The sequence below is a fragment of the Cygnus olor genome, chromosome 20 (genome assembly GCF_009769625.2).
Source record: "Cygnus olor isolate bCygOlo1 chromosome 20, bCygOlo1.pri.v2, whole genome shotgun sequence".
Taxonomy (NCBI): domain Eukaryota; kingdom Metazoa; phylum Chordata; class Aves; order Anseriformes; family Anatidae; genus Cygnus; species Cygnus olor.
The window spans coordinates 3994869-4009886 of NC_049188.1; the positions used below are offsets into that span (position 1 = coordinate 3994869).

General features: G+C 56.6%; 1 protein-coding gene across 2 annotated transcripts; it reads left to right on the forward strand.

Moving 5' to 3' along the window:
• Positions 1-1454: 1454 nt before the first annotated feature.
• On the forward strand, positions 1455-11430 carry P2RX1 (purinergic receptor P2X 1). 2 transcript variants are annotated; one of them, XM_040532110.1, is made up of 13 exons: positions 1455-1791; positions 4296-4443; positions 4909-4980; positions 5260-5329; positions 5742-5838; positions 6186-6266; positions 7783-7924; positions 8380-8510; positions 8825-8915; positions 9499-9564; positions 10121-10213; positions 10636-10683; positions 10925-11430. In XM_040532110.1, the coding sequence occupies exons 1-12, from the start codon at positions 1655-1657 to the stop codon at positions 10678-10680; spliced, it is 1173 nt and encodes a 390-aa protein (XP_040388044.1). In that variant the 5' UTR covers positions 1455-1654; the 3' UTR covers positions 10681-10683; positions 10925-11430. The 2 variants fall into 2 exon arrangements, 1 of the variants encoding a protein (XP_040388044.1); XR_005813876.1 differs by having other exon boundaries at positions 1471-1791; positions 10121-10683.
• Positions 11431-15018: the final 3588 nt, after the last annotated feature.

Consider the following 15018-nt stretch of genomic DNA (forward strand, 5'->3'; position numbering starts at 1 on the left):
ACTATTTTAGCTAAATCCATGCTCTAACCATTTTATTGACTCCAAGTACCAGAGGAAGGTTAGAAGTGACTCTTTTACAAGTCATTTTGCTGTTAAATTTAGCTGTCCTATTTTCATTATCCCCATGGCTTTGGCAAGGGTGAGCAGCCTTCCCTAAAAGGCCTCGTTTCATACAGTAAGTTATTTGCTGCTCTCCTGACAGATATCTAAGCTTATAAGGTTTGTCTGCTCAGCTCAATAGCAGGATCAGCCTTCAATCTGACACGATTAGCATCAGCATTTGCTTTTGGCCGCCCATCTGACAGCTTTCCACGTAGCCCCACAGTGGGGAGCTGGGATGGGGCCGTGCCACTGGAAACGTGGAAGCGTTGGAATTGGAGTCCCGAGCTCCTTGGGGCGCCCAGAGGCTGCAGATAAATGTCTCGCCTGCCTCCCCACCACGCTCCCCATCGCCCAGCAGTGCAAGCGGTTTGTTCTGCTGCTTTCACGCTTGTCGGGGCTGCGCCGATGGGGCAACGCGATGCCGAGCCAAGGGCAATGGGCCGTGACAGGTGATGTCAATAGACATGGCCTGGAAAGGGGGGATTCCTCCCGGCAGGTTCAGCTTGCCCACGTTTCCCAAAATGTTTTCCCTGCACGGGGCAGAGAGGAGCCGTGCTCGTGGCTCCCGAGCCCCGTCCAGGCGCTGCCTCCCGCGTGGCTGGGACATGGCGGGGAGCAATGGCACTGCTGGGGATTTTGGGGGAGAGCATCCTCCATTCCCCCCAGCCGGTCCCAGTGCTCCCCAACAAAGGACCCCCCACCAGTGCCCCATTCCCAGGGGTCCCACATCCACAACCTCTGTGCTTTGCCCAGTGCTGAGCCCAAACCCCACTGCAGCGATGTCAGGCCCCGAATTTCAGCCCAGCACGTTCAGCTCCAGCTCCGCTCTGTGCTGGCCACGTACCGCAGTGCTGCAGCATCCATCGCTCGCTGTGGGGTGTGCCCACCAGCCCCGCTCCCAGGGGCCTTTCAGGAAATGCTGGAAATGCTGAAAATGCTTCGAAATGTGCCCGGATCAGCCCCTGGGCAAGCGCTGGGAAGCAGCCAAGCCCCAGCAGGGTGACCTCATTGTGGGAGGGGGCCAAGCCAGGGGTCTGGCTGCCCCACGGGCTTGTGTCCCCAGTTCTGGGGTTCAGTGCCCCCACCTGGGGGACTGGGGTGGCCTCTGGGGGGATGGAGCAGGACATGGGTTAGGGACAGGGACAGGAGATGCACAACCCCAAACATCGAGGGGGCAGAAAGGCGATGCCCTGACCTCACTGCCTAAAATCCTCCTCCGGACCCCCCTGTCCCTGCCCAGACCCCCTCTGCTCCCCGCTCCCTCCCTGTCCCCAGGGAGGGCCCCTGCACCCTCCCGCACCCGTCCCACCCCCGCTCCATGTAGGGCACCGCTGCACCCAGCCCAGCGCTTATAGGAACAGGAAACCCCGTCCCCACGCAGAGGAGGAAGCCCGACAGCCCGGCCGAGCACGGAGCAGCCCCGATAGCATTTTTATTATTATTTATATTTATTTATTTTATCTCTCTGCAAACAGAGGAGCGACGGCGGGCACGGCCCAACCCGCACCGCGGCGAGCAGCGGGGCCGGTGGCGGCACAGCCCCGGTGCAGCCATGGGGCAGAAATGCATGGAGAAGGTGTCCTCCTTCCTCTTCGAGTATGACACCCCTCGCATGGTGCTGGTGAGGAACAAGAAGGTGGGACTGACCTTCCGGCTGATCCAGCTCATCGTCCTGGCATACATCATCGGGTAAGGCTCGCCGGGGCACGCTTTCCCAAATTAGCACTTTGCCACCACGTTAGAAAGGAACAGGGAGGAAGGGGCTCCTGTCTCCCCTATATCTCAACACAAGGGGGTTTTGCCAGTGGTATCACATCCCCCTGCCCGTTGGCACGCATGCTGTGTCCCGCCGTGGGGCTGAGCCCCGTGTCCTCCACATCCCGGCTGCTCAGAGGCACGAGCCCTGCCCAGCCCCAGCGCTCGCTGAGCCGCCTCCAGCTGCTGCTCCAGCTGCTGGCCAGCAGCCTGAGAATCTGTTGTTATTTTTATTTTTCTTTATATGAAATAAGAGGCAGCTGGGGCCAGCGCGGTGATTTGTGAGACCCAGGCGGCTGCAGACAGGGCCATAAATTTCCCTGTCCCCTCCCCAGCTGCTGTGGGGCAGGGACGCGGCCGCACTCCAAAGCCCTGTTTTGCTTTGCTTGTACGAGGCAGCCCCGAGAGCAGCTCAAAAAAAGGGCAGCGAGCCGGGCAGGCGGGCTGGAGCTGCACGAGGACACGTGTCCTTGGGTGCCCCAGGGCTCACGGAGCTGCTCAGAGCTGGCTTCAACCCTTGGGATCCTTCCCGCAGCAGGAGAAGGCACTGGGGCTGCAGTAGTGAGAGGTGGTGGGGCACGGGGTGCTGCGTTATGGGGCTGGGAATGATGCAGAAATCATCGCTGTGCCCCAATGGGCTGGAGAGCAGCACCTGCATCTGGCAGCCAGGAAGGACCCATGGTAGGAGGTTTACATGGAGAAGGGGTGCCCAGCTGCTGCGGGTAGAGCAGAGCAAGAATTGGGGGAAAAAATGGGTATTTGGGGAGCACAGGGTGGCTGGCGCAGTACAGCAGAGAAGTGGCCACTCCTGGGGCTCAGAGCGAGCTCCTGGCAGCTGTAGGGGCAATCCCAGCTTCACTCCAGCTCCCCTAGAAGGGGGGAAAAGCATCCCAGGGGCTGCACCACGGCAGTGGGGTCCTGCATTGCTCCTGCCCAGGTCACCAGGCAGCTCTCAGCCCAAACCGCCAGCTCCTGTGAAGGGGGAACACGCAGGGGCGGTTGCTTGCAGCAGGATTTCCGAAGGAACTATGGCTTAAGTAACCCAGCTAAAACAGGCTGGGCAGCAAGGAGAGATCAGCAGAAAAACCTGGAGGGGTGATGAGCAGGGGCAGAGGAGAAGGTGTTGCCGTAATTCCGATGTTTTTGCTGCCTTGGTGGGGTTGGGATGTCCTGGCCCCCGGCTGCTGGCATCCCTCAGTGCCTGCACCAAGCCGTAATGTTTGAGATTAGCTCTTCTTCGAAAGCAAGCTCGGCAGGCAGATATTGATTTATTTGCAGTTATCTCAGCTCCATGCCCCGGGCAGCAGGCACAGGATGCGTGACCGTGTGGCAGCAGCGGGGACATGAGCGCGGAGGAAGGACCGGCCCCCAGCTGCAGACAGCGCTGCGATAAGGCGCTATCGCTGCCAGCCGGGCAGGCAGTGCTTCGTGGCTTTGGCTTCCTGAAATGTTTGCATGCAAGGAGGCTTAGATGATGGCAGGATGGGGCAGGAGGTTGGGTGACACCGCTGGGGGATTTTTGCCCCCTAGGCAGTGCTTGAGGCGGCGCCAGCAGCACAGGGAGATGCTGCCCTGCTGCCAGGGCTCGGCGGCTGGGATGGGGCCACATCCTGCCCTCCCGGTATAACCCAGTACATGTTTAAGGTGAAAAAGGCGAGTTCTTCAGCAGTGCCCCGTTTCTGCCCTCAGCCCAGGGTGCTATTCCCTTGGCTTGGGACACCCATCGGGCTGCAGACCCCAAAGCACCATCCCCAAAATGTCCGGCAGCCGCAGGGCAGAGCTCCAGGCGGGGACAAAAACCAGACCGCTCCTTTTTTAGTGCCGGCAGTGCTACCCAACATGGTAGCTTGCCCATGTTTATAGGCTCCCTGAGTCAGACTTCATCCAGCGGCAGCTTGTTTATGCCCTGGGTTAAAAAGCTCCAGGAGCTGGCCCCAGCGAGCTGGGCTATGCGGGCGATCAGGAGGCAGCAGCACGAGGGATGCTGCCCACAGCCCCTGGCACTGTGGCTCCCTCGGCTGGATGGGGAACTGGTGGCCCTGGAGGGGCCCTGGGCTCACCCATGTCACAGCACTGGAGGCAGCAATTTGTGGAGAATATTAGTGCAGTGGATCAGGATGGACCAGGTGGGTTGCTGAGTCCAGCAAGGCTTCAATCCTAAATGCCCTCCAGACCCGGCTCTACCTGCCTTTGCCTGCCCTCAGCCACAAAACGTATCCCAAACCCCCAAATAAATGAGCCTGCAGTCAGCCAGGTCCTGCAGCTCCCACACACCGTGAACATGGGGTAGGAGAGCTCAGCAACACGTCCCTGGGCCCTCTAGCAAGAGGAAATTTGGGAAGTAATTGAAGATGTCCTGGAGCACAGGGAAACGCTCGCTGCATCTGCCCTGTCCCGTCCTGTCCCTGCTGCACCCACCGCTCGCCTTCCTCCCCCAGGTGGGTTTTCCTCTACGAGAAGGGCTACCAGTCACAGGACAGCATCGTCAGCTCCGTGTCGGTGAAGCTCAAAGGCCTGACGCTGACCAACGAGAGCGTCTTGGGCCCGCACATCTGGGACGTGGTGGATTACGTTTTCCCACCGCAGGTAAGGAGTCTGGAGGGGCTGGGGAGGCTGCTCTCACCCCAACCCCATGGAGCAGGTCCTGGTGGGGTCCTCGGTGCTGGCTTTCCGTGGGGCCACCCATGGCACAGCTTCTCCCTGCTGGAGAGCACGTGGCTCCTGCCACAAACCTTTCCCCATGTCGTCCCCAGGGAGTGCCCGATGCTTGGTACCCCCCTGGTTGATGGGGCACGTTTGATGCTGCCCCCACAAGGCTGAAGGCTCCTTTGGTGCCTCCAGGTGTGGGCAGCAAGGGCGGACTGGTGACACCACAACTCCCCAAGGCCACCACCAGCTTCCCACGTTGGGACCCAAGGAAACAAATTTGGGGAAGAAAGGAGCCGCCCGCCTGGCCATGCACCGGTGGTTTCGGTGTCCCATGTGGAAGGGGCTCCTCCGCTCCCCAAAAACACTGTGCTGTCTGTCAGCTCCTTGGCTGTGTCTCCGCAGGGGGACAACTCTTTCGTGGTGATGACCAACTTCATTATCACCCCTGGACAGAAACAAGGAACCTGCCCGGAGGTAAACGCCCTGGCTCCCTTCAGCGGTCACCGTGTCTGTAACTCAGGGGGCTGAGGTGGTGGCACCAGTGAAGTAATTCTCCTGAAAGCGAGAAGTTTAGTAAAAGCATGAGCCTTAAAGCTTAAAAAAGAAACCCCTCACCCTTTTCTCTGCTTAATTCGGATGCCTGTGGCTGGGAAGCGGTGTATGGAGGAGGCTGTTGCCCTGTGGGGGGACGGATGGACGGAAACCGTGGGGGGTGATGGTGGGACACAGCGCTGAGCGGCTTTCCCCAAACAGCTGCCGGATGCCGGGCTCTGCACGAGGGACAGTGACTGCAGCAAGGGGACGTACAGCCGTCAGGGACAAGGTACGGCACTGCTGCTCCTGGTGAGCACAGCGAGCCCCAGTGGGGCCACGCAGCTGGGGGGGGCTGTGTGGGGACCTGCCCCGGGCCACCCGCTGGGGGGGCTGCGGGAGGCTCTGGCATTCCCAAAGAGCATCCCACCTGGGCTGGCCCTGCTGTCCTCTTCCAAATGATGTCTGAGCTGCAAAAACATTCCTGACAAAAGGATAATCAAGGAAATTAAATGTTTCCCCCTGACTTACAGCTTTCTAACAACCGATTGGCCACAATTAATCGCCCTTTTAATAAAGGGGCACTGTTTTGTTTTTTGGATGGCCATGGCAGGGCTGGAACCCCACCCAGGTCCACCAAATCCCGGTGTTGAGCTGGGGTTTCCCAGTACCCAGGGACGTGAGCAGCTCTCTCTGCCCCGCAGGGCTCATGACGGGCAGGTGTGTGAATTTCAACAGCTCGGTGAAGACCTGCGAGATCTTTGGCTGGTGCCCTGTCGAAGTTGACTACCACGTTCCCAAGTAAGCAGAGATGCTGTTGCCCCATTTTGCACCTAGCTGGGACTAGAAGCACTCGGTGTAGGGCAGAACAAGCCCAGACTCTGTGGGTTTCTGCCAGGACAGCCCAGGTAGGTGCTGCCTGATATCCCCGGGAGGTTGTGTCCCTCCTGGCCTGATTTTCTCCTGGTGGCTCTCCCCTTCTTTGCCGGGTTATCCAGGCGTGGCCCAGCTGCCCTCAGAGCAAAGTCATTCTCTGCCCATGAGCTGTTCTCCATCTCCAGCCTCCATGGGCCACTGTGAAGCACCTCTTGGCATATGCCAAGTCCTTTCCTCCTTGCCATGGACATGTGCCAATGCTTGTTTTTCAGCCCTGCCCTCCTGTCAGAAGCAGAGAAGTTCACCTTGTTCATCAAGAACAGCATCACCTTCCCCAGGTTCAAGGTGTCCAGGTACGGGGAGGGCTGGGGGGAGGACTTCTGCTTGGCCGTGGCCCTGAGGGGAAATCAGGGGCAGAGCTGGGTGCGTGACATGGGGGTGTCATCCCTCACCAGCAAGCCCAGCACTGGCCCAGCTGCTGCCCCCTCCACCACCAGCTGAGCCGATAGGAACTGAGCCATCTCCCTCCAAACCCATCCCAGCACAGCTGCTGGCTGCAGCTGCAGGGAGGGGGCTGCTGGAACGAATGTCCCTTGAGTTATCTTCAAACCACCTGCATGAAAATGCACTTTCTCTGGTTCTCCGTTTTTCTTCTCCCTATTTTCCCCCCACTACAAAAGCAGTAAAAAATTAAATATGACCATAGGGTGTGAGCAGCCAGGAGGAGCCTGCTGCCCCCCCAAAACAAGCAGCAGTCCCCGTACCCTCACCATTACCACTAGGTCCTGCAGCAGGGCATGGGGCCAGCCCGTCCAGGCAGTGCTGGATGCTGGCATGCATCTAAGAGGATTTATGGCACCACCGGTCCCGTAGCTGATTTGGAGCAAATTAGGAGCAGCTATTTGTGCTGAGCATAGCGGATTCCTCGCTAAGCCAGTCGCATCCCCGCTCTGCAGCCGAGGTTAAATGCCCCGGCAGTGTGGCATGTGTGGGGCTGCCCCCCAGGGGGTGGTGGGACCCTCAGCAGCAGCAGTGTGAGGTGGTGGCAGGGGCTGCAGGGGGGACATGGCAGGGGACAGCAGGGCCTGGGAGGAGAGGGTGGCCGGAGCCAGCCAGGGTCAGGGGGAACTTCCTGCCTTTGATCGCTGCTGCTAATGAACTGCCGAGCAGAAGGGGTGGGACGGGACTGACCAGGGCACGGGGCTTGCAAAACCATCCAGGGCAGGGAGGCTTCAGGGAAAGGCTATTTTTAGGAGAAAGGGCAGACCCGGGTGGCATGCAGGACGTCATCCTTCCCTTTTCACCCTTTCTGGGCAAGATGGCAAAAAAAAACGGCTAAGTGTGGGTGCTGTGGGATGCGCTGTCTGTGATTTGTCCCAGATGGAAACTGTCTGTGCTGGGAGCATTGCTCGTGGATGAGGAGAGGAGAGGAGAGGCGAGGAGAGGAGAGGCAGCTGGGAGAGGTGGTGGAGGCTGCCGGAGGGCTGGCAGGCCTGGGGGACGAAAGAGGGGCTGCAAAAAGAAGTGAGGGTGGTGGGTGTGTGCTGAAACATGGGTTGGGGCTGCATGCAAAGCAGCGAACCCAAAGCTGATGTAGAGACCACTCGTGGGAGAGAAAACAGCAGAGAAGTGTCCTCCACATGGGGAGGTTCAGGAGGAACAGGCCCCTGGTGGGGCGGGGGAAGCCAGGAGGGGCTGGAGGAGAAGGTCTGCGCTCCACGTGGGGATGGAGGATGAGGCCCAGTGCCTGACCCAGCTCTGAAGTGGCCCGGCTTTGGGCAAGGCCTTGGACCAGGGCCATACAGAGCTCCTTTCTCTTACAATTTTTTCAGCTCTTCAGAGTCTTTCTCGCTCTCCTTTCATTCGCAGGCGCAACTTGGTGGAGAGCGTTACCAAGCAGTACCTGAAGAAATGCACGTACCACAAAGTCACCGACTCCCTGTGCCCCGTGTTTGACCTGGGCTACATGGTGAAGGAATCGGGTCAGAATTTCACCGTCCTGGCCGTTAAGGTACTGGGCGTTTGGAGACATGCCTTGGGACACGGGGGGCCGGCTGAGCTGCCGCTGCTGCAACGAGGGGTGGGATTTCCCAGGGGCTTGCATGGCAGCGGCAGAATTAAGTCTCTTAAAGATGATGAATCTCCTTGGACGTGGCCTTTTCTGGTTTAATGACTGATGTGTCAGGGTTAGGCCATGGGGCAGGCAAAACTCATGGGCAAAATCGGACAAGGAAGGGCCACAAAGACCATTGTTGCTCAGGACCATGCCCTGGGCGTAGCATGATGCCCAGGAACAAGAGGGCATGAACTTAGCCGTACATCCAGCATTTAGGACCAAAGCGAGCATCTCAGCATAGGGCATGCAGCCTAATGGGGAGCCAGGGCACCTGGTAGCACCCAGGGGGGCCACCTACGAGGAGGGACGGGGTGTCTCTGTGTCACCCGGTGCTGCTGTCCCCGCTGCAGGGCGGAGTGGTGGGCATCACCATCGACTGGAATTGCGACCTCGACTGGCCCGTCCGGCACTGCAAGCCCATTTACCAGTTCCACGGCCTCTACAATGATGACAGTAACGTCTCGCCGGGCTTCAACTTCAGGTGAGGGCACCCCCCTGCCTCCCCAGGCAGGGTCTGAAGGTGGGGGTTTGGGGGATGCCACAGCACTCAGCGGGTGGCAGTAAATCCAGGACTGCCCTCCAAAATAGGTGCTGGCTTTGCAATGCCAGACAGCAGTGCTTGAAGGAATGGGATAGGAAGAGAGAACCCAGTCCCTCAGGGTGTTAGGAGAGGGTCAGGAGCATCCCCTGACCCCATCCTGCTTCGCATCCCACCAAGGTCCCAGTGCTGTGGGGTGGCAGGGGGTGGCAGACACACGTTAACAAGCCATTAATGTCCCCTATCTCATGGGATAGGTATGCCAAATACTACAAAGAAGATGGGACAGACAAGAGGACCCTGTACAAGGTGTTTGGGATCCGGTTTGACATCCTGGTGAACGGCAAGGTAAGGGCAGCTGTGCACGGGTGTCAGCACCACCGTAATGCAGTGTCAGGTCCTATGGGGCCAGTGATTCCCAGGGGACACGGAGGGGAACCCGTTGTATGGGCTGCATCTATCAGCTGCAGTTCAGCCTGTGGTTTTGTCCCAGAACAAACCCACTTTGGGGGTTTGGGAGGACCATGGAAAGTTGAAACCTTTCACTGACATTTCCAGAACACTTGAGTTTATCTTTTTTTTTAATTTTTTATTTTCCCCTCTCTTTCTTCCCACTGGGAAAGAAGGCTTTCCTTGTGGTACTCCCACTGGCAATATTTAAAGGGTATGCATTCTTTTTTTTAGTTAAAAATACGGGATGCAAAATAATTTCAATTTGTGTCAGCCTAAACCCGAAATAACCATATTTTTCTGTTCGACAAATGAACTTAAAATCAGCTCTTAACCAGCTCCTGTTTCTCTGGGTTGTGGGGAATTTCGTGGCTGGAGCTGCTACAGGGCTTCTCAGCTGAGCCCTACCTGTGGCTATTGCAGCCTTCTCCTGCTGTGAGCTCGTTGCAGCATCTCACCGCTTCCCTCTGACTTCATGCAGGCGGGCAAATTTGACATCATCCCCACCATGACCACGATCGGCTCTGGAATTGGTATTTTTGGAGTGGTAAGTTTGGGTGGTTCCAGCCCCTACTTTGTGTCTCTGATTAGTGCCCTGGTCATGAACAGGAGTGGGAAGGAGCTGCCCCAGTGCCCCGTTAACGTGGGGAGCAGGGACCCATGGCCATGGGCTGGAGGGAGCCAGCGTCCTGCTGGGCGAGAGGAAGGTGGGCTGGGCAGCCCTCCTGACAGCTGCATGTTAGGTTAGATACATTGCTAAGGGGTCTGGGAGGTGGTGAGCAGCATTTCATGCAATGCACAGCCCCGAGATCCTGTTTCGTTATGATCATTAAAGACTTTGGCACGACCCAAAGGGTGCGTACGCTGCATGTACCCAAAGGGGAAGCATTTAATTTCTGTTGAAATTGCCCGGTGTCAGTCCCAGCAAGCTTCTTTTCTGCCCTAAATGGACTTTTGGAGGATTCATGCTCTTCAGCAGCTGCCATCAGTGGCCTGAAGCAGAAGTGACCCGTTTGTGGGAAAAACTGGGACAAACTGGGAACACAAGAGGGCACAGGTGAGCTGGGAGGGCAGCCCCAACCCTGCCTGTGCTCTGATTCAAGGCCTCTGTGCTCTGCGACCTGCTCCTGCTGCATTTCCTCCAAGGACGGGACTACTACAAGCAGAAGAAATTCAAGTACGCGGAACAGGAGCCTGTGAGTACCGGCACATCCCTCCCTGCCGAAGGCTCTCGGTGGGCGAGTGTGGGTGCGTGCGTGGTGATGCCATGCCAGGGACCACGTTCATGTCGAGGAGTGCCCAGGCACCTTCCCGAGCTGCTGGGAGCCCCAAGCCCCTGGGGCTGTCCGAGGCTGGGAGCTGTGAGTCTCCCCTCCAAAATTACTTTCTGCATGACCCGCTGTTTCCTCCCACTGCTCACTTTCCGAGACCATCCTCATGACCACGGGATGTTTCCCGTCCTTTCATAGGAGGCGGAAACAGGTCCCCCCCAAATTCATCTGGGAATATGCTCACATGCTGGGGGTTAGGAGCTGGTGCTTCCCAGCTGCTTGTTCCCCTGCTGTTAGCAGGGGCAGGTCTGTAAAAGAATTATCGTTTTCTCTTCTTTAACCCCCAGTCAAAGTCGCATAAGAAAGGGAAGGAGCTGGACAACACGCAGTGAGAGGTGAGTGGGGTTCCCCAGCCTAGCTGGTGTATGGTTATGGGTCTCAGGGGGTTCCTAAGGCCCTGGGAAGGGCACAGGGTGAGAAATAGCAGTGGGCTGTAATGGCTGATGTGGCATCTATGCTTCCCGGGGCAGGCAGGGTGGGGATGTGGGATGGACACTGGGTTTTGGACAGCAGCGTCTCTCCAGGAGGCGAGTTGGGGGCAGGACACCCGAAACCACCATGCCTCTCTCTCTCCAGCATCCACGCTGACCGACAAACCTGCACCTTCTTCCTCCTCTTCCTCCTCCTCTTCCTCTCCCAAAACACGGTCGTCATCCCCAGCCCCAGCCCCAAGGCCAGCAGGAGCAGCATCCAACGCCAGCTCACGTGAACGCAGCACCCTGCAGCCAGGGCAGGATCTGGCCGGCCCAGTGCCCTGCGTCTGGCAGGGCTTGCTGTGATGCTGGGGTGGGTGACACCTGCACAGGGCACAGGGGTCCTGCACTTGCTACAGCACCCACAGGACCTCCACCAGCCCTGCCTGGGGTGCCAGGGCCATGCTGGGGTGTCCTGCACCCCGAGCCCTGCAAGAGAGCATCGCTGCCTTCCCTTCCCCAGCAGTGCCCCTGAGTGGCTCCAGATTGAGGAGAGGGGAGTGGAAGGAGAGCTGGCAAAAGCCATGCGCAGTCCCCAGCATGGGAAAGAAAGGGTTATTTTGTGAGAATGTATTTTATTAGAAAAATAAACCTTTAGTTTTTCTACTACATCCTTTTGCAAAGCCCATGCTTGCCCTGGGCAGGACGCAGGGTACATAGTGGTTTTCAGCACTGGGGAGTCTGTGCACGCAGAGGAGCCCTGCAAATCGGGCTGGAGCACCGAGCCTCTGCGACAGAGCTGGCGCAGGCTCCCCCAGGCTTTGCCCTCCCATGCAGGGCCCCTGGGCCTCCGGCCGCGAGCACAGCTTGTTATCAGCGTTGTCACTTGGGTTTCCGTCTCAGACAGGCCGGCTGGCGGGGAGCCACGGGGAGCTGCTGCCCTGCGCCAGCTCTGCCTGCTGCTGCCCACACCAGCGGGGTGAGCAGCGCTGCCCCTCTCAGCTCCTTGGCCCCATCTACAAAAGCACCCTGAGGAACCCCTGCCCCTCTGGGCTCTTTGCCCCCAGCTTCAAAACTGCCCCAAGCAGCCCCTGCCCCACGCTGCTGGCTCTGGCCAGGGCTCTCGGGTTGCACCAGCTCAGACTTGCTGTGCTCTCTCTTCGAGGGTCTGACCTCTTTTTCGGAAAAGCTGAAATTTTGAAATTTTGAAAAAGCTGACATTTCGTCAGTTCAAAACTGGATTGCAGCTGCCTTGGGGAAGTCAGCAGAGGGGCCGTGGGGATGCTGGACCCCTTGCAGGATGGGAGCAGGCACCAGCAGCACGCAGGGTACCTGCAGCGCTCTGGCTCCTATGGGACATGGGCTGCAAGAAGCTTCAATTTGGCCACGAGGTCAGCAGAGTTAACATCAAGCTGTCCATCCCCCACTGGGAGGTGATTTGCTCTCAGAAGGATGCCTCAGCTTTCAAAAAAAAAAAAAAAATCTATTCTTAAGACTATTTTTAAGGTTGGGTGTTTCGTTTCGTTTTTTCACCCTTTCTCGTGCCGCTGCCGTGTCAGAGCGATGCCAGGTGCGTGCACTGGAGGTGCAAAGAGCACTGGGGGCAAAGCTGGCCGGAGCCCGGAGGCCTTGGAGCCAACTGGGTGGTGGCAGCCCCACGCAGCGGGTGCGGTGGTGCAGCTTTCTCTCCAGCTAAGCCTCAGCCAGCAGAGGGGACTGGCAGACCGCTTCTCACATCCACGCCTGGCAGAACTCGCTTCCCGGGGATCAGAGGCAGCGAAGCGACAGCGTTCAGGTTCACCTCTCACACCCGTTTAAAGGGGGTCGATCTGCAGGCAAAACTGAAAATAGCCAGGGCAGGGCTGCAGGTGGAGCAGGGGATTGGTTTTGGCTGCTTTATCTTTCTAGCTGCTTGTAATGCAAAGCCTCTCTTCTTTCCCAAGGAAGTATTAAAAGGCAGAATAGGAAATTAGGAGAAATGGTACTTGTACACGTTTCCCTGTAGTTGCCATTCAACACCTCTGAGCTGGGATCCCTAAAAGTCCCAAGATTGCTTTAAAAATCACGGGAGAGTTTATTTTCTTTTCTATGCTTGCTTTTTACAATACATGAGCTTTGGGGATCCTTGCCTTTGCCTTTCCTTCACCAACCACCTCCAGCAGGACGAGAGGCTGTAATTTGAATTCTTTTACCAACACAAGTTCCTTGCCCAAGCCAGCGACCCCAGGGCCTGCGGCTTTCAGGTGGAGACCATACAGAGCAGTCGGCGTCTGGAGGGAATGCAGCAAATGTCTGCTGTGAATGGAAACCAGTCCCCTGTGCAGTGTGAAAAGGTCGGGAAAGCCCACGGCAATTGCTACGGCTCTGCTTTGTGCAGGAGGGGCTGGAGCTGGTGCTCGGGGGGAGAGCGTGGAGGAAAGGCTGGGAGCCCTCCCTGGCACGGTGCTCTGTTGAGCACTGCAGCTCCCAGCCCCTTCTCCCGTTGCCTTTCAGTTTGGTAAAACCCATGGCAAATTGCTGAATGCAGGATTGTAGGGAACAGTTAAAGGTCTGCAGATGTTAAGTGCTGAAAAATGGAACTGATGATAGGTTTCAGGTTGTCCTGAGAAAGCTGCTCCCTGCGGCGTGCTGGCAGCTCGGGGCATGGAGGTGTTTCAGCACAGACCCCAGCAGGGGCAGGACCATCCTCGCCCCTCGGTTCCGACCTGCTTTGTGCTGTTATAAAAGTTCGTGTGCTTGGCATCCACTGTGGTCATTTGAAGCTGTAAAAACATGCCCAGTGCCTCCTGTGGCTCTCTGACCTCTGAGCAGCAAGCACAGCACCACAGAAACCCAACGGGACTTGGTCATCGTGTGAAGACCCCTCAATGACAGCTTGCTGTGTTGCTTCCTACTTGTGCTGTGACAATTGGGGGTGTTGCTTTTTTGTTTGTTTGATTTAAAACGCTATTTACCTGAGTTTGGGCTTTTACAGCATCATTTACCTATTAGAAAAGTCCTAATAGAAAAGTAACCCTCAGCAAATTAAGCACTGCCTCCCCTGAGCTAGGAGTGCAGTGCTGCTACTCCCGAGTTACATAAAGGGAAACTGAGACACAAGCAAATAATTTCTGAATGTGAACAAAGACGTGGTGAGCAGCTTCTGCCTCCGAGCAGTTATTATTACTGGTGAAGGTTACCAGGTTGGACCTGCAACAAATATATCTTTTCCTCCCCTTGGGCTTGGTTACTCTGACATAAATCAAGTGGCACAGCTATTCTGGAAGGGAAATTGCAAAAAAAACTTATTCTGCAATAATTATGCTGGCTAGTGATTCTGCAGAGATGAGGGATGGTATTTCAACCTCTGCAGAGCTGGCAACATTTAATCATTATGTTTGCGCACAATTCCCAGCACAATGAGGCCCTGATTTCCACCTGGTGCTTCTAGACACCGTAACGATGCAAATTGAAAATGATTAACACTAAAGAAAGAGGCGGCCCCTTCCTCTACAATCTCTCCTATCTCTAAGCCCTCTCATTCCTTCTCTGGCAGAGGAGGCTCCCGTTTATTTTTAACTCAGCCCTCCAGATAGGACATTCCTGGATTTTTCCCTAAAAAAAGCACCTGCCTTTCTGGTTACACTAATTCCCATTCCCTCTTGATTTGGGAGAATGTTTTCAGCTGGATAAATCCTCCGACTGACACAAGCGCAGGACCGACAGGATCATTTCTGTCCTCCCAGCACTAAATGATGATTTTATTTCCCTTTGTCCCAATGACACACGTTCTCAGGCCGGACTGTGCCGTGTGGGGAAATGTCCTTCTCTGCCACCGCCACGTTGGACATGTGCAGGGCAGCCTGCAGCCGTACTGCCAGCCACAGTACGGTTGTTACAGCTCATTTTCGCTGCTGCCAGCTCCGCTGTACTAATTATGCCACGCTATTTTCTTTCGCTTTCTTTGGTGAAGTGCTCTCTCCTTCTGTTATCTATTCCTAAATGCTTTATTGCCTTATTTTAGAAAGCATAAAAGTCAAAAGTGGCCAAATGGATTCTGAATATAGCAACCGTGAAGTCGACCGAGCAGCTCTTTAGCAGCGGTGAATCAGGATGGCTGCAGCTAACAGAGCTCTGCTACTGGCACCAGCATGGATCCTGCTCACTTCTGCGGTACTGCAAAGACATTTGGCCTAAGCTGTTCTTAAAAGAAATGCAACTCTTTTTTTTTTTTCTACCTAAGCACACCTGTGAAATGTCTGGGGAAATGTAAAGTCT